Source organism: Urocitellus parryii, chromosome 1, assembly GCF_045843805.1.
Source record: "Urocitellus parryii isolate mUroPar1 chromosome 1, mUroPar1.hap1, whole genome shotgun sequence".
Classification (NCBI taxonomy): domain Eukaryota; kingdom Metazoa; phylum Chordata; class Mammalia; order Rodentia; family Sciuridae; genus Urocitellus; species Urocitellus parryii.
This window is the reverse complement of record NC_135531.1, coordinates 214,450,328-214,473,228: the sequence shown is the minus strand read 5'-3', so window position 1 is coordinate 214,473,228 and position 22,901 is coordinate 214,450,328. Positions and strand designations below refer to the sequence as shown.

At 38.5% G+C, this 22,901-nt stretch overlaps 1 protein-coding gene across 6 annotated transcripts in view; it reads left to right on the top strand.

The window, feature by feature from the left end:
- Rbms1 (RNA binding motif single stranded interacting protein 1) overlaps window positions 1-22,901 on the top strand; it is a 202,044-nt gene that overhangs the window by 59,161 nt on the left and 119,982 nt on the right. For 2 of the 6 annotated variants that reach the window (XM_077802672.1, XM_026393085.2), the window contains exon 1: window positions 19,855-20,271. The exons of the other annotated variants lie outside the window; for them this stretch is intronic. In XM_077802672.1, the coding sequence (XP_077658798.1) occupies window positions 20,203-20,271 (69 nt within the window). In that variant the 5' untranslated portion in view covers window positions 19,855-20,202. Of the gene's footprint in view, window positions 1-19,854; window positions 20,272-22,901 lie in introns of those variants that run through there. 6 annotated transcript variants of the gene reach the window in all.

Here is a 22,901-nt window from a genome sequence, read left to right as displayed (position 1 = left end):
CCTTGGCTGGGTAACTCACACAACAATTGGGAGCTAGCTGTGGGTAGAAAGTCCAGGATGGTCTCATTCACATGCCTCATAGTTGCCTAGTTGTGAGCTGGAATGCCTCATTCTCCCCTGCATGGCTTTTCGTTTTGCAAAGTATCTTCTAATTCTTGATTTCGTCTTGCTGACTATTAAAAGCGAAGTATACTACAATCATATCTTTTCTTGTTTCATGAAGTTAAATTCACATTCATTCTACATGTATATTGACAATACCAGGGGAATTTTGAACTCCCTCTAGTGGCAAAAGGTGTGTTTTTCCCCATCAAAGATCTTGCTTGAATAATAAGATGGCTGACTTACATATAACAGAACATGGTTTCAAAAATGACTGGTTCTTATCACAGCACCCCCCTTCTTTTTTTATGAATTATGGAAGATTCTTTCATGTCTTAGGGGAAATGTTCACCTTCCTAAGAAACAATGATCATAGTCTGTGGGGGAAAAATTTTGAAGGTAGACATAGTGTTAACTTTTAAAATATAAAAGTATGAACTTCTCCTTTTGGTCAATATTTTAAATAAAAATGAGTATGTTTTGTTGATTAACAATGCTGTTCCCTGATTAAAAAAGTAAACTTCATGTTAAATTCTTATCTGAAGAATTATTTTTTGGACAGATGAATGTATTTAATTGTAAAAATATTTAGATAGTGAGCAATAGGCAGCAATTGAAATGTGAAGCTTACGAAGAACCAATAGCCAAACTAAAAGAAAAGAAAAAAAAAAAAGAGGTAGCAAAGTCTTATGCTTTCCTCTTGAAAAAAAAAGTTCATATTTGGATTTTCCTAGCCAATGGGGAAATATTCTTCATAACTATCGCCATCACTCTGCACAAAAGAAAGCACAATGCCAAAGGGTGGGAATAGGAAAATAGTTATTACAGACTTTGTAAATTAACTTTTCCTATCCCAACCCCATTGCCAAAGAATTAATAATATTCATTAACTTTTCCATTTGTAGACAGGTTTACTCAGGTATTTTTTAAAAGGACATTTTCTGTAATGCTATTAGTAGAGACATTCTTACAAAATACAGCTTTCTTGGTTATTTGTAGAAACTGATCCTATTTACTTTTCCTATATTGTCTGGCGGGCTGATATCTGCATCCCTCTGTTCAGCCCACAAAGGTAGGAAAATGGCCAGGTATTAGGAAAATGGCCAGGTATGAGAAGAAGCCATGTTGTGTATTTTTTTTTTTTAATCTCTAGAAAGTAGAATCTGAGATTATAATGTTTCCCAGAAATTTTGTTTTGTTTGGGGTTAAATGATAAACTGGTAGGATTTCACTAAAACAATCAATCCATTCGATTATCAAAAGTTAGCCTTCATTTCTTTCCAATACCTCTTTCTAGTTCAACATTTATAACTGAGTATGTGTCTCTTGTGGTCTTGATTACATCCGGTGTTTCTCGCTGGCAGCATTTCCTCTGTTGAGACCGCCCCCTGTTATTTGCCAGGCTACATTTCTGTGAATATAAAGAGAAAAAAAAAATCAAGTTGTGCTGGGGGGGTGGAGGTTGAAATTTAAGAAAAAATAGAACGTAAGTATAACTTTGATTTTTAGAACAAAAAACAGGCACTGTATTTGTTATAAACAAACCAGGGATGTGCTTATTAAAATATATAGGCCACAAAAATACATGGAAAGTCTTACAGCCATCTCATAACCACCCTGCATGTTTTCTCTTGAATATTTATAAAAATCTAATTTAACTAACAGAGACCAGAGATTCCCTTCCCTCTTTAGTTGCATAGATTTGAAATAATGAGAGTGCATTTGCATTTCTTAAAATGGTGTTTTCTTCCAGTTCTCATAGAAATGTTTTTGGAACAGTGGCTGTGCTAACAGCTGTATTCAATCTTGAGTAAAAGTTACTTCCTGAAGAGAATGAAATTCAACTTAGCACTGGAACTTGCCTGGAACATAATCCTGTAGGATGAGTGTACTATGTGATTATGAAACTGGATGTAGGCACCCTGCTGAGGTGATTTCTTGTAAATAGTGCCCAATAGAAACCACTCATCAATGTCATTGTTTTTAACAGAAGATTTGGTATTCTAAAAGACTATTTATGCATACATATAACTGTCTCATTTTTTAAAAATTTTACTTGTTGCTATTTTAAAAATGCAATCTCATGTGAAATTTTAACAAATACACACACACACACACACACACACATATATGTATGGAATCTGTGTCTGTACACATAATCATAGATATATGTATATATATTTAGTGATTTTAGAATTTTAAGATTGTGTCAATCTTTATTTTCAGGTTAAAAGTTTTTCTGATTTTTTTTAATTCTTATTTTTGTAGTTGTAGATGGACAGAATGCCTTTTTATGTATTTTTATGTAGTACTAAGGATTGAACCCAGTGCCTCACACATGCTAGGCAAGTGCTCTGACACTGAGCTACAGCCTTAGCCCTTCTGATCCTTTTTGTTATTTAAGTTGTAGATGGAAACAATATCTTTATTTTATTTATTTATTTTTATGTGATGCTGAAGGTCCAACCCAGTGCCTTACATGTGGTAGGCAAATACTCTACCACTGTTCTACACCCTCAGCTTTCTGATCCATTTTTACGTACCCATTCATTCATTCATTTATTGCAGTGAGAGCTTAATTTAAGTATAATTGTTTTCTCACTTCATAAGACTTTTTGATTTTATATTGGGTTTTCAAAAGTATCTTTTAGATAGGTATTATTGACTTTTACCATCATAAATATTGTACTTCTTTATTTTAAAGAAGGAAAATATTGCATTAATATAACTTGGATATTAATAAACCTCAGTGGACTCATACCTCAGATGGAAAAGTTTTAACTGAATCATCTGTTTTCTTTATGGATCATTTTTTGTCATCTAAACAATGAATGCATAATTTTTAGTCCTAGGTTATCAGATTGAAATAATAAATCGAACACACTAAGCTAGAATTAACAAACATACATAAAAATTCCAACCTTCTCAATTTTCAGGAATCAAAACCATTTCCTGCCTTGCTTTGGTAACAAAGAAGCAGCTAGACTTTTTTCATTCTTTGACCAAACCACTGAGTTGCCTTGAAGACCTTTGTTTATAATGTCTTTTTGCATTCTTTTCCTCTTGACATGCTCCCCTCCCTCCAGCAGTGAGATACTAATTAAAGAGAGGCCACTGTGACCCTAGGTTGTTTAGAAGTCACCCGGAATGAGGTGGCGACACAAATCTGGACAGGAAGTGCTTATTCCTAAAATATAACAAGTCCTTAAGACCATCTTATAAAAAATCTGTTAGCTTCTAACAGCAAGAAAACTATCTCTTTTTTACTTAAAACATGTACATTTCAAACCAAAATGGAATTCCTAAGACTTATTTAAGCAACACATCATTCATACACTTACGAAAGTTGCCAAAATTAACATCAACTCATATATATTGAATAATAGTTTATTTTAGAGACGTTGAAATAAATAAATATAAAGACATTTTGAAGTCAATGAAGGATAGTTAATTTGTGTGTGTTTTGGCAGGGGAGGGAGCTAATACTTGTCATTCCTTTTCAAGTATTTGAAGCATCTCAGATCATGTATGAGATGTTTATATTTTTTCAAAACACTTTAATTGGGATGGTAAAATAAATGTGATGCCTACCAATCATGTAGGTAAGAACACTTCAATTTTAAAAAATTTTTTAAACGTTTTTTTTATTATTTTTTTAGTTGTAGATGGACACAATATCTTTGTTTTATTTATTTATTTTTTTATGTGGTGCTGAGGATGGAACCCAGTGCCTCACACATGTGAGGCAAGTGCTCAACCACTGAGCTACAACCCCAGCCCAGAATACTTCTATTTTTTTAAAAAAAAAAGTTTTAAAAGAAATGGAAGGCTGGGTGCCATGGCACATGCCTATAATCCCAGTGGCTTGGGAGGCTAAGACAGGAGGATTGATAGTTCAAAGCCAGCCACAGCAAAAGTGAGGTGCTAAGTAACTCAGTGAGACTCTGTCTCTAAATAAAATACAAAATAGGGCTGGGGATGTGGCTCAGTGGTCAAGTGCTCCTGAGTTCAATCCCCGGTACACCCTCCCTCCCAGAAAAGAAATGGAAATAATTTAATAACCTGCCCTAAATAAGCAGATGGTGCTGCCTGACATCATTTCTCTTAAATCACTTGCTATTGCTAAGTACTCATTTATAAGAAGTAGTTTTTCACACAGCTTTGTGAGTATTTGTATAGCAAGATACTTTTGATTTCAAGGAATAGAGACCTACTACCTACTACCGTTTGTGTTAAGTAATGGAGTGGGATAATTTTAAGAATATATAAGGGAATAAGAATCTCTGTTATGGAACCAGACCTCAGCAGAACCTAGGAAAGCTGGCTTCCCAGGACTTAGGACTGACAGACTGCAGTGGCCAAGGGCCTTGTGGAGACTAACTGGGTAACTGTTCTCAGTTCCAGGCACAATTTTAAGAGAAGGAGTTTTGATTTTTACCTCTTGAATTTCTATCACTTCTATCATTCAGCCATTCTTTGTTTAGGTGGTTTAGAGTCTGCTTCCTTTGCATCTTGGTATATACTGGTTTCTCATTCTATCCACCTGAGTCTCAATACTGTTGAAATCCTGTCAGTCACTATTACAAGTGATCGTTCCTGTTTCATTACTTCTCCTTCCTCCCAACATCAGCTTACTCGCAGCCCCTCAGCTATTGAACGGCCTCCCTTTATCTACATGTACTCAGCACATGCAACAGGTATAAGAGTAGTAGGCTCCTTGATAACATAATTCAAATGAATAGGTGAAGAACATTGTTAGGGAGTTGTCAGGGGAGCATTTTACATTCTCTCTCTCCTTTTTTATTTCTTTCTTTGTTGGTACTAGGGATTGAACCTGGGGCACTTTATCACTGAGATATATCCTCAGCTCTCCCCCTCTTTTAAAAATATTTTTAGTTGTATATGGACACAATACCTTCATTTTATTTATGTATTTTTATGTGGTGCTGAAGATTGAACCCAGTGCCCCACACGTGCTGAGCAAGCCTTCCACCACCACAACCCCAGCCCCTTCCCATCCCTTTTTGTTTTCAGACAATGTCTTGCTAAATTGCTGAGACTGACCTTGAATTTATAATCTTCCTGCCTCAGTCTCCTGAGTTGTTGAGATTACAGGCATGAGCCCCTGTGTCCAACTACATTCTTTTTTAATGAACTTTTAAAAGTGCTAGTAAGATAGAATTGAAAGGTGACTAGAAAAGATAATTTTGAAAAATTTAAGAGGCCTTTTTATCTCTTAGGGTTAAAAACAATTCACTGTAACAGTAATAAGGGATTATTTGTTTACAGAGGCATTGAATAATCATGTACATTTAAACATAAAAGTTCAGACCATTGCATTACAAAATCCTCTCACTTTAGCTGCCCCATTGAAGCAGCTATACTGTCAGGAGTGGAGGTAATAATTCAAATCCTAAGAAGTAAAGCAATCATTTTGTTTTCCATATTACACTCAGGAGGCAAAATTAATGTTTCAGATAGGATCTGAGAACTTCTTTTATATGGCCTTCAGATTTTAAGGCAAACCATCTTTTCTATGTTTTTTTTTTTTAATCCTTCACTTTCTTATTGCTACTTATCTTTGTTTTTCTCTTTTATCTTCTTTTGTTTACTTTCCCTTTCTCTTCTTTTCACTACTGAGAACTGAACCCAGGGTCTTACACATCCTAGGGAAGCATTTTACCAGCAAGAGGCATCCCTAGCCCTTTTTATTTTATTTTCAGACAGGGTCTCACTAAGTTGCCCAGGTTGACTTCAAATGTGTGATCCTCCTGTCTCAGCCTCCTGCATAGCTGTGGTTACAGGTGTGTGTCACCACATCTGGCCTTATCTTTTACCTTTTTCTTGCTCAGAGTATAAAATTAACCAGGAAAGAATTCTCCATTCTTTATTTCTTTGCTTTCTTTTATTTTTAAAAAATATGAAATAGAGGTTTTAAAGTTCATTCTGTAAAATCTTTCCTAGATCCAAATTATGACCCCCATTTTTTTTTTTTCATTCTAAGTTTTAAACTAAAAGTGAGGCTGAAAAATAACCAGGAAAGCAGCATAAGATCCAGAAGCTTCCCTTTTTGGTGCATGAATGTCCAAAAGTCATCCATTAAAAAGGCTTTCATTCCCCCAGCACTTGGGAAGTGATCGGTCTCCCCAGATGCATTTAATAGTACTTTCACTCATTAGAGATCAACTGCTTCTCAGACTCTGAAGTCTTTCTGTGTGAAAACAAAACAAGACATCAAGAGTGCTACCTAAGTGTGAGGAAAAATTTCTCCTTAATTTTATAAATGGTACTTTTTTCCCCCTTGGGCCATAAGTCAATAAACTTAAAGTAAGTTCTATTTCCAGGATTACAACAACTTACAAGGCATTGAGGTACACTGTATGCTATGGATGAATTTATATTCCAGTGAAATGGACAGATAGCTACAACCAAAGTATAATTCAAGTGGCCATAGTGGAAAGCATACAGATTTCAATGGTGGAGAGAGAGAGAGAGAGAGAGAGAGAGAGAGAGAGAGAGAGAGAGAGAGAGCGAGCTGACCTGGGAGCATGGAGGCTCATGAAAGTATGAGCCATGGTGAGTCTGAATGCCAGGAGCAGAGGAGCCACGTTTGGAACTCTAGTTGTGGGCTTCTGTTCTTCAATGGTGATTACTGAAGCACTAGTTGTAGATAAGATCAGATGTGGAAAAGAGTCTGAAACAGAGAAGAAAAACGACACATAAGAACAACCAAAAGAAAGGACAACTTGGAATTCCATGAAGGTGGGTTGCTGAAACTGGTGAGGAGTTACGTAGGGTTGGGTAGAACCAGGAAGCAGTTGTGGTGGGGTCAGAAACCAGATTCCAGTGGTCTGAATGTAGAATGAGAGGTGAAGATGTGCAGATCTCCATTGCCCAGTAGTTTTCTAAGAACTCTGGCACTGAAGGAGAGAAGAGATAACATAGCTTAAGAAGCAAGGAAAATATTCTTCTCCCATTTAAAGGATAGAGAAGACTCAGTTTACTGGGGGGAAAAAAAGCCATTGCATCTTATTTCTAAAAGGAAGATATATTAATGTATTATTTTTATAGTTAAAAAAGAAAGTTATGAAGTATGCAAGAAAAATGGAAAGCAAGCAAGCAAAACAGTACAGAAGTTGAATCAGGGAGAGTTGGATGACGGTGGGGGTGGGAAGAGTTATAAGAATATTCATTTAAAATCAAGGGTACGAGTAACAACAAGAGCCATGAATGCTGGGTCCTTCTTGTGGATTGAGGTTGGGTAAGGGAAATGTAGTGGAGGAGGGGGAGGGTTGTAGTGCTGGCAGTAATGATGTGACCTCATAGAACCGAAGAGTGGGAGACTAAAGAGACTGAGTTTGTACCTATGAAAGGGGGAATAATAGGATGGGATGAATGATAGTGTGGTGTGAGGATTGCTTAGGAAATGCTTGTAACAATGTCTGGAACATACTAAGCACTCAAATCATGCTGTCTAATACTATTGTTTCATGAATTAGAGTACAGAATAGGTAGAAGAATGGGAAGTTCAGACTTGAGGACACAGAGTGAGGTTAGCCACTTCAGTGGATGTGCAGATTTTCTTGAAGTGCAACTAAGTATGATATTTTAGATGAAGTAATAATATTGCTCAGGAAAGAGGCTTAGCTCCTGCTAAATTTATCTTAAGAAGGTGGACATTTGCTGAAGGTAAGTAGATGACTCTAATCTTCATAATTTCTCAAACTGAAGTGTCCTCTTTGCTTCTTGGAAAAAAACTACAAGGGAGATGTTATGGAGGTTGCTGGGCTAGCAGGTAGTAGAATTATCTTTTGAATGAGTAGTTTTTACTGAAAGCCCATGCTTTGTCCACTACTTGGTTCTATAAATGGCAGCGGTAGTGTGTAGGTGATTGAACATGAGGGAGTAGATCTCAGGGATATGTTGTTTTGTACTAAAGAGGAACAAGGAAGAGGCAGATGTCTCTTGGTATAGGGAAGATAGAAGAATCAACCACTGGAGTTTGAAGGGAAGTTGTGTTGTCAGGGGAAAGTAATTCTAAAACACATTTTAATACCATCTTGGGTTTTATTAAATAAATGCTTACCCAAGAAAACATTTAGTCATTTCCAAACTCTCTTAGGTCATGAGGCTATAATTTGTATGTACCTTACAAATGAAGTGTTGTTGTTGTTGTTTAAATAGAGATAGTAGATAGGTAGATATAGATGGATGGTGGATGGATGGACAGATGGATAGATGGGTAGATATGAATTGATACAGATGGATGGATAAGTAGGTAGATAGAGATAGATGGAGAGCTAGATAAGGCACTGAGGTTAAATGTTTCTCTTTTCTGGGTTCCTGTAATCCACTTTCTGGTTCATTCTTTATGCAGATGATTTTCAGGTAAGAATGGGAGTGTTTCCTCATGGTTTCTGGTTTTGGGTCATGTAGAAGTGAGCCACAGTGACTGATGGGAGTAACACTCATGCGTGCTGCAAGGGAAAGGAGGGTGAGAACTACTGGTGCATGGTGAAGCCAGGTCAGTAAGTACTGCTGAGCTCTCACAGTCTGCTTTCAATACAGGAAATTGTGGAGAGAACATACTGAATCTTGGCCATGGTTTCTTCGGTGGGGGAATTTATAATGTAAAGACAGTAAGTTGGCCTAATTTAGGCATCAAGACAGTCCTTAGAAAATATGGCAAGAGACTTTGGAAATTAGATGAGAGCAGGAAAAAAAAAAAAAAAACTCAGAGGGGCCAGACCGTGAGCTGTGATTTCAACAGAGTAAACAGAGGGAGGGATGAGTGTGGTTTGGCTGATGGAAAAACAGAGGCTGTTTCCTGGCAAAGCTCAGAGCCAGAGAAGAGTGAGTTCATGGACAGCCGAAACATAAATAGTAGCTGGGATAGAGGTAAAGGGATAGAGGAGTTAGAGTGAAGTGCTTTGCAAGCCTCTTTCAGAAATTTGCATTTGATGTGGGAATTTTAGGAAGTAGAATCATATGGTCAAAGAGGCCATAAAAAGTTATTTTTGAAAGCAGGGTACACAATAATTTGGCATAAATAATGACTGGTCAAAGGGAAAAACAAAAGAGAGTCTTAGCCGCACTAGATCAAGGAATCTAATGGATAAAAGATATGGAGAAAAAGAGTCAGGACCATAAAGATGCTGCTAATTTAGAAATAGTGTGTTTTTACTGTCAAATATAGAGATTAGCTGAACATGCTCTGCTTATTCAGAGCTGCACTTAGAGTTGAAGCATTTTTTTATGAATTCACTGTCACCTTTGTACTATCCAGACTAGTCCCATATCTCAACTTTTTAAATGGCTTCTTCTGTTTGTTTTCTTCTTTCTTATGAGGAATTCAGGAGAAAAGGTAAAATGGGTAGATAAAGCAGTTATTGAAAGGAAAACTCAAAACCAGCTTTGTAGTCACTTCCTATATGTTTGTACCAATAAGAGTCAACTTGCCCCAGTTGTCTGAAATCCTGAGAGTCAACCTCACAAGACTTTATGCACTGATATCAGCTAAAATGCTTTAATTGTGGAAGTTTTCAAACATATGCCAAAGTAGAGAGAATAACTTCAACGCTTATCAACATTTGCCTGTTTTAATTTACTAATAGAAATTGTTTGAATGTTGTGTGATAGAATAAAACAATATAATTTTTCAATTGCCAGAGTTTGTACATCTACTGTAAAAGATCTGTCAGACACCAAAAACCTACATTATGATTAAAAAACAAAAACAAAGGGTGCAAACAGGTATAGAAACTATGGGAAAGCAATTTCTATTTAGTGATTTACAATATTTTGTAGCCTGATATATTTAATGATTTTCATGGCAAATAACTTACATGTATTCTAAGACATCCTAAATGAGCTTTTAAAATAGAACATATTTTTAAATCACTTAAGAAATCTTGAATTGTGGAACCCTGAGATGATATTCTTTAATACTTAGAAATTTTGGCTAATAAAATGAAAATTTAAATTTATCACTGAATAAACCAATATTTGTACCAGACCTAATGTGTACCAGACCCTGAGTTAGAGGCTTGAACTATATCATTGGTTGAGAATGTTAATAATTCCATAAGATGATTTTCAAGGTGAGATCAATGTTTATTTTCCCTTCTTCTAACAAGGGAAAGAAATAAATGAAATCCACAGATAATCCCTAAATTTCCATTTAGTCAACTTATAGCCAGTAAATAAATTGACCAATTTATTTCATTTTTTCATGTTGTTTAATTATCACATTGGTGAAATGGCTACAAAAAGAGGTGCATAAAGAAGAGGAGGATCTACAAGGAGACTGATTGGTTCCTGAACAATTATGAATTATCAGATACTAATAGTTGTTGCTCCACATGTGAATCATTCACATCTTTTTCTCTAAGTAGGTCAGCTTACGTGTTAAGAGATTGCTTTTGATTCACTTTGTAATTTCCTACCGATTTTAAGGTCTGCAATAATCATTTCAGATGTGTCTTTTTACCTGATTATCTGGATCTGTGCAAAAATTACTTTTCTAATCTGAAGCCCTAGGAAGACTAAAAACTGGTACACTAGGTCCCGTGAAAGGATGGAAGTTTGTAAGACTCATATTGGAATTGATGCTTTGTTTCCAACTAGTACTAACTGCTGATCTTTTGAGTGTGCTTGTGTGTGTGTGTTCGGGGGCTGGGGGAAGTTATGTATGCAACTGACAACTTTTAAAGCAAGAAATGTAGTGAAGTCAGATTTAGATTCATCTCTCTTTAGTCTTTCTCATTATAAAAATGCACTGTACATATAAAACACAACAGGTGTTGTGTGATGTGGTTGTAGGGAGAAGGCCAGAGAGGGAAACAAACAGCTCAGCATGCTCCCTTGTGATGGATGACTATGCGAGATTAGGGGAAAGTTTCTCATTCTGCCTCCTGGAGACTGTGCCCACTACTGTCAGATCTCCTTGGAAAAATTAAGTGTGTGACTCATTTACTTGTAACCACTTAGTGCTCTGTGTTCTTAGGAAGGTTAAAAATGAGTGTCTGACAAAATTTATTTCCATAGCTTAAGTTATGAATGAAAAAGACGTGTGTGTGCCTTTGATTCAGCGTGTTTATGCACCTGAATGCCACACTTCATAGATTCTACGACTCACCTTTTTCACTTTTCAGCGAACTGGGGTATGTCTTATAATTTATGATGTCTTATAATTGCTGTCATTTTACTTTTTTCAACATTAGCATCTCTCTAACTTCAGGCATTGTACAATCAGTAGCATCTCAGATCGTGTGATGCACAGTTAATATCTAAATATTTGTAGGACACTGAATGAAGAGAAATGAGTAGGACAGTTCTCTTTTACCCAAGAAATAAAGTCAGAAGATTTATTTTGACAGTAACAATTGAGGTCAAAAAAACTACTTTGTCACAGAATCTCTTCTTAGTCATGTACATGACATGCAAAATGGAACATTTACTACTATTCCTTTTATTATCCCAAGTGATCCAAAGATTAGGATGCAAATTCACTATGCTTAATACAATTTGCAAAATATATTCTTTACCAACTTAACTACAGTTTAATTTAGGTCTAACTCAGGTATTCGTGGTTTTTTTTTTTTTTTTTTTTGGTACCAGAGATTGAACCCAGGTGTGCTAACCACTGAGCCACATCCCCAACCCTTTTTTTAATTTTTAATTTTTAATTTTGAGACAGATTCTCACTAAGTTGCTTAGGGCCTCATGAAGTTCCTGAGGTGGTTCTGAACTTTGGATCCTCCTGCCTCAGCCTCCCAAACCACTAGGATTATAGTCATGCATATTCATAGTTTTGAAAAAGAGAGTGAAAACAGTAATTTTTACCTTCTATTTGCATGTGTAAGAAAGCTAGCTTCCTTTACCATTCATGCATCCAACAAAACCTGCCATATGCAGGACTATAGGTTAAGTAAATCATTAGGGATTTGTAAACTGTTTAAGCAATCTCATGAGATTTTTCAGGCTCACTTTTATAGTAATGTAGAATACAGAAAAAAGCACATTACAATACACAGAAGTCAGATTCTAGTACTGGAGTAGAACTGATGGATAGTTTCAGATGTCAAGACTGTTTAACAATGAACTTTCTTACAGATATGGCTACATATGGATAGAGGTAATGGATTTATTATTAGTTGAGGTGCCCAAGGAGAAACAATAGCACTCATTGAATTATTGAAATATTTAGCAAATACTTATTAAATGCCAGGTGCAGGGACTAACCCTCAATAATTCTTTCCCACCCTGAAATTCTGTATTTCTGGGCTTCACCATCTGTGTCAAGTAGCTTAACCTACCTGAGGCTATCTTCCTTTTCAAAATAAGTAGGAGTAAAAGGTTCATGCCCTGCCTCCTTTCCTGAGATTTTGCATAATAAAGCAAGCAATTGTACCAGAAATGGAACCCGGGGCTGCTTAACCACTGAACCACACCTCTAGCCCTTTATTTATTTATTTATTTATTTATTTATTTATTTATTTATTTATTTATTTATTTATTTATTATTTTTTTATTTGTAGATGGAGATAATACCTTTATTTATTTATTTATTTTTATGTGGTGCTGAGGATTGAACCCAGTATTTCACAGATGCTAGGCAAGCACTATACCACTGAACTACAATCCCAGCCACGGTTTTTATTTTTTATTTTGAGCATCGCTTTGAACTTGTGATCTTCCTACCTCAGCCTCCAGAACTGCTGAGATTACAAGTATGCATCACCATATCCAGTTTATAAATGGTTAACATTTTTATATATTTATTATGCCTATAATTGTGGTATATATAAAATAGGTCACTTTCTCTAACAGAAAGATCTAACAGGATTTTAACAATAAATCTCTGGTTGAAACATCATTATATTTGTCACTAGATCCAATGTTCGATTGGGAGGAAGGGTGGTTCTAGAGAGTATCTTTCATATGCTGTCAGCATCCTGGGAGTGCTCTTTACAGTTTGGAATTAGGAACTGCTGATGTCATGATCAGTCATATTGCCATGACAACACCAGAATTTCCTCATTTGCCTTCTCTTCGCCCGGGGAGTATCAATTTGCCACAGGTCTGTCGTCAGTTCACCGCATGTGTTAAGTGTATTAGATAACCCAGAACTACTCATTCTTAGGAACACGGAGGATGGGAAAGTTTTGTAAGCTCCATACACATCCTGTTTCAGAACTCTACCCTAGATATCCTCATGTTGCAAAATTTGCCTTCATACATATTCAACTGAATGGAAACACACTTGTAATTGTATATGTTCTTGTTTGAACTTTGTAATTTAGTAGAGAATGAAAAGCTTTTCAGCAGTCTTATTTACATAAAGGATGTCATTAATTGTTCTAGAATCCTCCTCTTCAGGTGAAATAGACCTAGTTTAATAGTGATCTTATCAACTGAAGAGAAAAGAAATAGTTCTTTTAAAACATTTTTTCCCCTATGTTCTGAATGCTTTAAAACTTAACCTGTGTTACAGACCTTCTCCCCCTTTGGAATGTCTGATAATAACCCTTTCCCATCCTTAGCTTACAAGAGGGTTTTGTTTGTCCCAGGTACAGTTTGCTGTATACTGTCAAAGTTGTCTTTCCTACAGTTGATTTTTTCACTCATGGAAAGGGGGCGGTCATTCCGGATTTCAATTAATTTTGTTTTCCATGATATAAAGATATGGGCTCTAGTTTTTCATAAATTCTGCTGATGTTCTGAGTACTGTCTCTTCCCAGGTCCTGTAGCAAGAGGTGGGAACAGGACCAATTTTCCCAGCATGCCAGTTACTTCCTCACCTCTGTTCTATCCCTTTGCCCATAGTTTGCTGACATAAATAGAAGATTATGTTGCTTTCAGCTCTTTAAGTAAACTAATTGCAGAGATTACCTAGTAATAGTTTTCTTTCATAACTTGTGAGTTTTATTATAATTTATGAAAACTTCCTTGAACTATCTTTAAATATCCTGAAAAATAAACCCTTAATTTTTATAGACTTGCTTTTAGACATGTCTCCACAATCAAAGAATATAGAGGATTGAGGCAAACATCTAGGTAAGTGAAAGAAGCAGCACTCCACAATATATGAAAAATGAGCTTCTTTTTGTCCTGGTTCCTCAATTGACTTCATTGCTCTGGAGACTTTACTCTATAGGTACAAATTCATTACAGTTAAAAAAATCTCAAATTTACGATTCATTTTGCCTTTTGTTAGATTTTTTGTGTGTTTTGAAAAGAATAGACAGCTATATACTAGTTTTTACAGAAAACGGTTAGAAGAGAAATTTTTTTTATTATACTACTCATGTTAAAAATTCAAGTGAGCTTTGAACTTTTAACTGTTCTATCTCCAAAGCTTTTCCTGTGTGAATTATTTGTTTTGAAATTGTCCTAAATGTGATTAAGGTTTCAGTTGCCTATAAGCATCTATGAATCCCATACTGAAACTAATCTCTAATATGGCCTCCCATATTTTTTCAGGGCAACTATGTGCCAGTTCAAGATTCAGGAAATACCTTTCACTTAAACTCCAATCTAACTTCTAGAATATAGTTCTCTTGCAATTTATACCTTAGCAACCACTACTTTAGGAGATTGAGTTGCTAGGTTTGGAGCTAAAATTTATACCTTTACATTCAGTATATATTTGAATAGTGGAAAGTTTGCTTTTATTGTCATCTGAATAGAAATTCAGTACACATATGGTCCCAAACTTACAATGGGATTATGTCCTAATAAACTCAATGTAACTTAAAAATATCATAATCGAAAAAGGCATGTTCACTGATACTACCCTGCCCAGGATCTTGAAAGTGTTATAGTGTGGATTTCATCCATAGCTCATAGCAATGATAACCATAATTAGTGTAGTTGGAGGCAGGGTACTCTGGAGTCAGACAGACCTGAGTTCAAACCTCAGCTCTACTATGTATCAGATTTGGGACCGCTTACTTAAAACCTCTGAGCCCCATTTTCTCTTTAGTAAAATTGGATAGTCATTCTTCTCTCACAGCTTTTGTGTGTGTGCATGTGTGTGTGTGTGTGTGTGTGCATGTGTGTGTGTGTTTAGTGTGTATGTTTAGTGCCTAGAATATAGACATTAGCCAGTAAATGACAGCTATTATTATTTAATAGTCCATTTAGAGAAGCAGCAGTAGGACAAAATTTGTTTCTTCTATTTGTATACCAGGATACATTTAAGAATCATCAGAATATGGCTTCTGGTGAGACTCATCAGAATGTGGCTTTATTTATGTTGATCTATATACTTTCTAGGATTGTAGGTATACTTTTATTTTATTATAGTGCTTTCATTTTTATATTTATATGTGTCTAGGGAGCTGTTAAGTCTGGAATAAGAATCACAGATTTTTTTAAAAAGCAAAATAGTTAATAAGAGAAAATATTGTTGCTACTTGAGAAATGCTGTGCATTTTTCAACTCTGTTTTGTACCAGGAGAAAGTAGAAATTTAAATTTGCTGACCCTATGTTTCCTCCCTCCTTCCATCTCTTCCTCCTTTTTTTTTTTTGGTACCAGGGATTGGACTTAGGGGCACTCAACCACTGAACCATATCCCCAGCCCTATTTTGTATTTTATTTAGAGACAGGGTCTCACTGAGTTGCTTAGCACCTTGCTGTTGCTGGAGACTGGCTTTGAACTCTATTGGTGCACGGCAACTTGGGTGCTGAGCGCAAGTACTCACCTAGGAATTGTAGCATTATTTATTCAGCTTTTTAAAGATGTACAATTACAGAGTTTGAGGGTCCTCAGGACAGAAGCTAGGTCTAGATTTTAACCCTAGTTTGCAATAGGTTAATCAGCCTTACCTAACTTTTCCCCCTGACTTGCATGTTAAGTCTGATAACCCTTCCAACCCCATAGGGCTGTTGTGAAAGTGAAATGAGATGTGAGAAATTTCAAAAGAAAAAGTCTCATTTTAGAATTGTTTCTGTGGGACAGATGCCTTCTACTTTCAGATTCCCAAATTCCAGTTGTACAAGGTCTTTTAAGTCACAAAAGGCATCATTACCTGTATGTATCATCTCCCTCCTAGATTACAGGCTTCTGCACGTAGTGGTTGCTCCATCCCTATTATCCTTGTTTGTATGCTCCTCCTGCCTTAGAGTATGACCTCTGATACTGCTCATGGTCTTCCCATTCATACAGAAATGACTCTGTTGCAACACATAATTTCTTTAAAGGAAAATGAACAACAATAATTTTTTTTTTTTAAAAAAATTGCCTTCAGTGCACCTAGGCTCTTGAAACAGACCCTTTGCCAGACATTTTTTTTTAAAAAAAAACATTTTAAAGCTAAGTGTGTACAGCCTTAGAAAGTATATTCATTCAGTCATTCAACAGTCATTGAAAGTGACCTCCTCTTAACTAAATTTGCTTTTTTTACTTGCCATCAATTCCCACTATACCCTTGCTCCTGTTCTTTGATGGTCAGCCAGACTTATAAGCATCAGATATTTACACAGCATACCCACTTAACTCTACAAACTCTCACCATAAAACTTAGAAAAACAATCATAACAGCTGCCATTTACTGAGTTTGGCACTTTTTTGTTTGTTTGTTTCTTTCTTTCTGTACTATATTTAAAGCAATTGTTGTAAAGACAATCTTGACTGGAAAGAGGTTAACTAACTTGCCCCAAACTATGCAGTTAGTAACTGAAAGCTGAATGTGGAGTCAGATCTCTTTGGCTCTGTCTTAACTTTGTTCCTTGGATTCCTTTAAGCTCTCTGAGGTGGGTGGGGTTTGAGTATACACATGTGTTTTAAGGGCTGTTGCAAGTCTGAAGAGCTGAAGCAGCCCTGGGGACTGCAGCTCCCTCCATCCTCTTGCAGCCAAGTGCCCTACTCCCTGCTTGCTGCCAGTCAGCTTCCTGTTTACTCATAGTTTCTGCTTCCTCATAACCTTGGCTTGCGTATGGTTTTGGCTTGTTGTGGCCTCGACTCTACCCTGGCACTCTTGCCGTTTCTGCCCCTTTACTAAATGGTTCAGCTCTTGCACTTTACTGAATCAAATTCCCAAGGGTGTGAACTGGATTGGCCCTGCTCATTTTTTCAATCCCAGTTGGGTCATAGGTCACTGGCCAGTCTGTGGATTGGCTGCCATGGGGTCAGATTCCCACAGCTCTACCTACCAGCTAAAGTGGGGGGAGGATGTTGTATGACAGTCCCACCAGCAAAGCCTCAGTCTCTTTTCAAAGAGGATGTACATCCCCAGGACAGGTCCCAAAGCCCTTATTCATATCAGGATAATTCGCAATCTCTGCATGGTTTCCTTACTTTCTCTGTCTTAAAATATATGAATTTCAAAGGTCAGTGAACCTTTCCAAATGAACCAAGCCAGGATCCATCCCTGTAATTACTCTGACAACTGGGCACCTTTAAATATCTGTAATTGATGATACACGTTATACACATGGTTTTGTATTGTGATTTCCCTTGAATTGGATTCTTTGGAGTTGAGGGATTTTATTACCTTATATATTTTTGAGTGTGGACTATCAGTCTTTTCCCTCTCTTTATAATACTTTACTTAGTTGATAGTATAGGACCTATTTAAGTTTGGAACTTCTGAACCTTGGTAAACAAAGTTTCTAAACTATATATGCCTTATGTCCTTTCTCTTTATGCCTCTCAACATACTACGTGTTGTTAATTTTTAGATATCCTTTTTAGTCTTAAAGACAGAGTTCTTTCAATGTTCTTTTAGTATTAGTATATTTTACTATTTTTTTAGTATTCTAATTTTATTATCACTTGAAAATTATGCCTGTAATACTACTACAGGTTATCCAATCAAGCATCAGCATTCTGGAACAGCATGCCATTCCAAAGTATCACGACCCTAGAGTAAGTAGAACGGCTTAAAAAAAAAAAATCTATGCTGTTCTTCTGTGGTTTAGATTGTGGTTTCCTAAGAGTCCATTCATGACAACTGAGATTGTCCATGGACTTTTTCCCCTAGGTAACTGGTCTAAAAGGTGGGGGCATTGAACAGTAAGTTTTCTGGAAAAAGCACCTAACACTTGAACAATTCTAACTAAAACCTTCCATTCCACATCTGTGCTTGATAACTATGATGAGGGTCCTAGTGAAAGGAGACAACAAAATGATAGTGAAAATAATTTTAAATGTGTAGAGTTGCAGAAAATAGTCCTGGGATATGTAGTAACTCACATCTGAATATTATGTGCTGTTTAATATTTAATCACTTTAAGGGACACATATTTTTCTTCAGGTTTTTTTTTTTTTTTAGCAAGTTCTTATTTGTGCATTGTATACCCAAAATATGTTCCTTCGATGCTTCTTTTACATGAAAAGAATTAGGATTTTTATGTATATTTTGTGTATATGGTTGTTTTTCACAAATGAGATTTGCTAATTCTGGTGAGTTGTGTAGGCCAAAGTTGGGATTATTTGGAAGTGTGGAAGCAACCTACTAAGTCACCAGAAGGATATTTGGAATGGGTATGTTCCAATTTCTTGTTGCCAGAAAAACCTTCAAATGGGTATAGGTTTGCTAGAAACTTGATGTCCATTTAGAACACTTTGTTTTCCCTGTGATAAACAGAAGTTGAGTTCCTTCACTTCTTAGAAAAGTTAGGATTTTTCATTATCATAGCAGATGGGCCTTTCCAGGAAGGTGTTAGAGTCTGCAAGCCAAGGAAAGAGCTGTGTAACATTTACCATGGTGATAATACTTTATAATACTCACCTTGTAGCAGGTCAGCTTGAAAGATGGCAAGCCTGTCCAGGTGGCCTAACCAGAGATGGCATGCTCTGTTTGACCAGTTGCTGCAGAGGCTTTCTGCACTGCATGGGTTTGGTGCTTGATGCATCTAAAGAAAGGTGGTCCAGAAAAGGAACAGATGGAGGAGCAGCTTTAGATCACTTCAACGGGAAAACAAAGGAAATTACGTCTTCCCTTTGTCCCTTACTTGGGAGTTTTGTGTCCCTTGAAAAGAACCCATTTGTGTAGCATCTAATGATCAAACCAAGGAAGTGTTTCAATATTCAAGTTTTTAGAAGAAGTCTTACCAAGGGATGACTTTAAATGATTTTCATTGTCTTTTTTTGATATTTTCCTCTTGAAGGAAAGCTTGTCAACTAAGGCATAGGAATAAAATACAAAACTTTAGCGTGTGTATTTGGGTGATGGATCGGGGAGTGGAGACCTGTTTCCACCGCAAAAATTTTAGCGTGTGAAATGGGGGAAGGAAGATTTGCAGGGATTTGATGCAAAAGCTGATTTGTTCTTCCAAGTAGGAGTAATTATCGCACCTTTTCTGGGGTGGGAATAGTACGAAAGATGGAAGAAAAGGGAAAAAAATCTGGGGGCCAGTTCACTTCCTACTCAGGTGCCAGAGTGATCCCTGAAGCGATGCCCTTAAAAGGGGCTTCGAGCTGAGGTGCAAAGCTGCCGCGGGTGCTTAGGGAGAGAACCCAGGGGGAAACACGGAGGAAGGGGGGTTGCCTACTCCAAGGAATGTGCGGCATGCGGGCTGCCAGACCCAACCATTGCACCAGAGCGGGGGCGCCGGCGGCTCCCCGGGCCGCGCAGCCCAGGCCCCGGCCCGGAGACCCGGAGGGAGAGCGCGGGGACCTGCGGGCCGGCGGGGCAGCGGGCGCCGCGCCCAGCAGGAGGGCGGGGAGGCGCGGGTGGGCCTGGGCGCGGCGCGAGGCGGTGCGCGGCCGCCTCCCCGCCCCCGGCCGGCGCGCTCTCGGGGCGGTGGTTGAGGCCGTGGTAGGTGGGGACGCGGCGGCGCTGCTCCTCCGCTGCCGCCGGGAGAGTCCGCGGCGCCGCCAGCTCCGCGCGCGAACTCCAGTCCATGGCACGCAGGGCGGCGGCCCCAGGAGCTGCTCTAGTCTCGCCGTCCCCCGGCTCCGCGCCGCACTTTTAGGCGAGTGCGGAGGTCGAGGGCGAAGTCAGCCCGGAGCTGCAGCCCCCGCCGGCCGCCGCCGCGCGGCGAGAGGGAGTTCCCAGAGCGGCCGCGGCCCCGGGCCCGGCCGGCCCCCTCCCTGCGCCCTCCCCCTCACGGCGAGGCTGCCCCGCGCCGGCCGCCCGCTCCCGCCGCGATGATCTTCCCCAGCAGCAGCGGCAACCCCGGGGGCAACAGCAACTGCAGGACGCCCTATCGCAAGCAGGTGAGGCGGCGGCGGGGATGCCGCGCGGAGGCCGGCGAGCCCCGCTTTACAAAGGGCGGCAGCGCTTGGACGGGCGCTGCTCCTCCTCGGAGGGACCCGGCTGGGCGGTGACCTTGTTTCCGAAAGAGGCGGCCGACAGGGACGGCTCGGGCTGGTGACCTTAGTAGGGGAGATGCCCTCGCCCCCGCCTACCAGGGCCGGGTGGGACGTAGGGGAAGGGGAAAAGGAAAGGGCGGAGAGGTGGCGAGAGCAGAAGCGCGCCGGGCCGGGGGCTTCGCCCAGCCCTGCAACAAGTTTGGGGTTTTCCTTGAAACCTTTGTGTGCAGAGGAGTACTAGAATAAGTCGTAACGTTGGTTTGCAGTCTTCACTTGGAACCTCAAAGAACCTGTCTGATTCGTAGGAAACCCGGAAGACGTGTGTGTGTGTGTGTGTGTGTGTGTGTGTGTGTGTGTTCGCGCGCGCCCCCCTTCTTATTTAAAAAAAAAAGAGAGAGAAAAAGAAACAGGAACTTCTACTGTCACTTTCTCAAGGTTTTCAGTTTTCAGAAGCACAGGGAAATCCTGTGACAACCTAGTTGCAGAGATACTGGGATAAGCCTGAGTCATACACATGCCTTTTCCTATTTTAATACCGTTTCATACATTTTTTAACAGATTGAACTCTAAAGGCACTTCAGTGGTTAGATCAAAATCCCCTGCCGGGAAAAGGAGTGGAGCTGGGAGCTTATAGTTGCAGCCTTTTGTTTTGTTTTGTTTTTCACCTTTGTTTTTTTTAAAAAAGGTTACTGATTCCATGTTGTGATAAATCTCGCAGAGCCTTTCAACAGCAGCAATAATAAAACCTAGCTTTAAATTATGTAAAAAATGTGCAGATATGTTTAGAAAAGGTTAAACTGATTTAGAGGTCAGTGGCAAAATGCTTGTTGAGAAAACAAAAACAGGATTGCATGTATTTTTTTCTTCAAAATAAATCTCGTGTCTACATCCCTCTCCACTGAGACAAATCAATTAAGTTATCATCCCAATAGTGATACCAGCGAACTGTGTCCTTTGGTGCAGACTGTGGTTCTATTACGATCAGGACTGATGACAGTGATGCTTTGCACCTTCCTATAGACATTCACAGGATGATGTTTGGTTCTTGTTCTCAAAGTAATTTTCAAAAAGTATGTGCTAGCATAAGCATATCTGCAAGCATTTGGGGAATGTCAAAAAGTCATGTTTTCTAGTCTTTGGGTTTTTTACATGTTAACTTTCCCTTAAAAAGACAGTAAACTCACAGTGTAGTCTGTGTGCCCTACTTTTGCAAGTCAAAAGAACTTTTACCAGGGTTAAGAAGTTCCTTTTCATTAAAAAATAAAATCTGCATTGGTGACTTGGCCAAAGTATATGCCACAATTGTCAGGATTTGTAAACAGGCATCTCTAAACTCACTTCATGTGACTTCATTTAAAATAAGTACCCTCAGATGCAGCAGCTAAGATCAACTTGGTAAGTGAAGCCAATTTACAATAAATATTCTCCTAACCCCTCCTCTCTCACCCACCTCACTCTACCTGAAAAGATGGCTAATTATGTTAGGGCCTTGTGTATTCATTTATTTGTTGTCAAAACCCAGCGGGGTGTTAGCTCTGAAATGGGAAAAGGCTCTGAGGGCGAGGCCTTTTGCTGTGAGGGGCTGGAGGTTTTGTGTGTGGAGGGGGGACAGCCTGCTGGCTGGAGCACGCTGATAAGATGCTCTCTTTTCACAAGGCTGTCCTTAGATTCAAAGACTAAAAGGGCTGACTGAATCAGAAAAACAAACAGACTTTCTTTTTTCTATAGGCAAAGAAAGAAATGAATGTGTAGGCATTATACAGACACAAGACCCAGGGTACCAGTGGTATTTGAGTCAAAGGTTTCTTTTGTTAGTATTTAGCCATTCACTGGAAAAGCACACTTCCAGCTCAGGGACCTGGTTACCATGAGTGACTTCATGATCTCATCCTGGCTTAGCCTAAATGGGAAGTCTAATTAATGCTTTTTGTAAGATTTTGTGATATTAAGCTTGCACCTTGCAGTTCACTTAGTCTCTTCATTTTGATGAAAGAATTGGCAATTTTTAGGTATATAAAGTGGTTTGATTTTAATATAGAAATGCATAATCAGTCATTAGAGCTGATTTCTAATAATTTGCTTGAAGTAAAAAATTGAACTGAATGTAAGGAACACATAAAAATCACCTTTAGGGAAAAATGGGTCCAAATCCCTTTTATTATACATATATAATAGTAGAGGCTATCAACCATTGAGAACCTTACTACCTGCTTGTTGCCGTTCTAAATGCTTTCTGTGTAGTAACTGATTTCGTCATCTGGAAAGTCCTATGAGGCAGGTAATATTAGTATTCCCATTTTGCAGTTAACACTGAAGCGTGGAATACATAACTTGCCCAGAGCATATACAACCCAAAGTGCAGAGCCAGAATTTGAAACCTGGTCATCAGGCCCTTAAATCCACCACCCTACAACTGCCTGCTCATGTATACATCTCAGTAAAAACTCATGCCAAATTTCTCTGTATTGTTACCTATAACCCTTCTCGTCTCAGGAGTCCAGGTTAGGGATTTCTCCCACTCTTTGTAAGGTGAG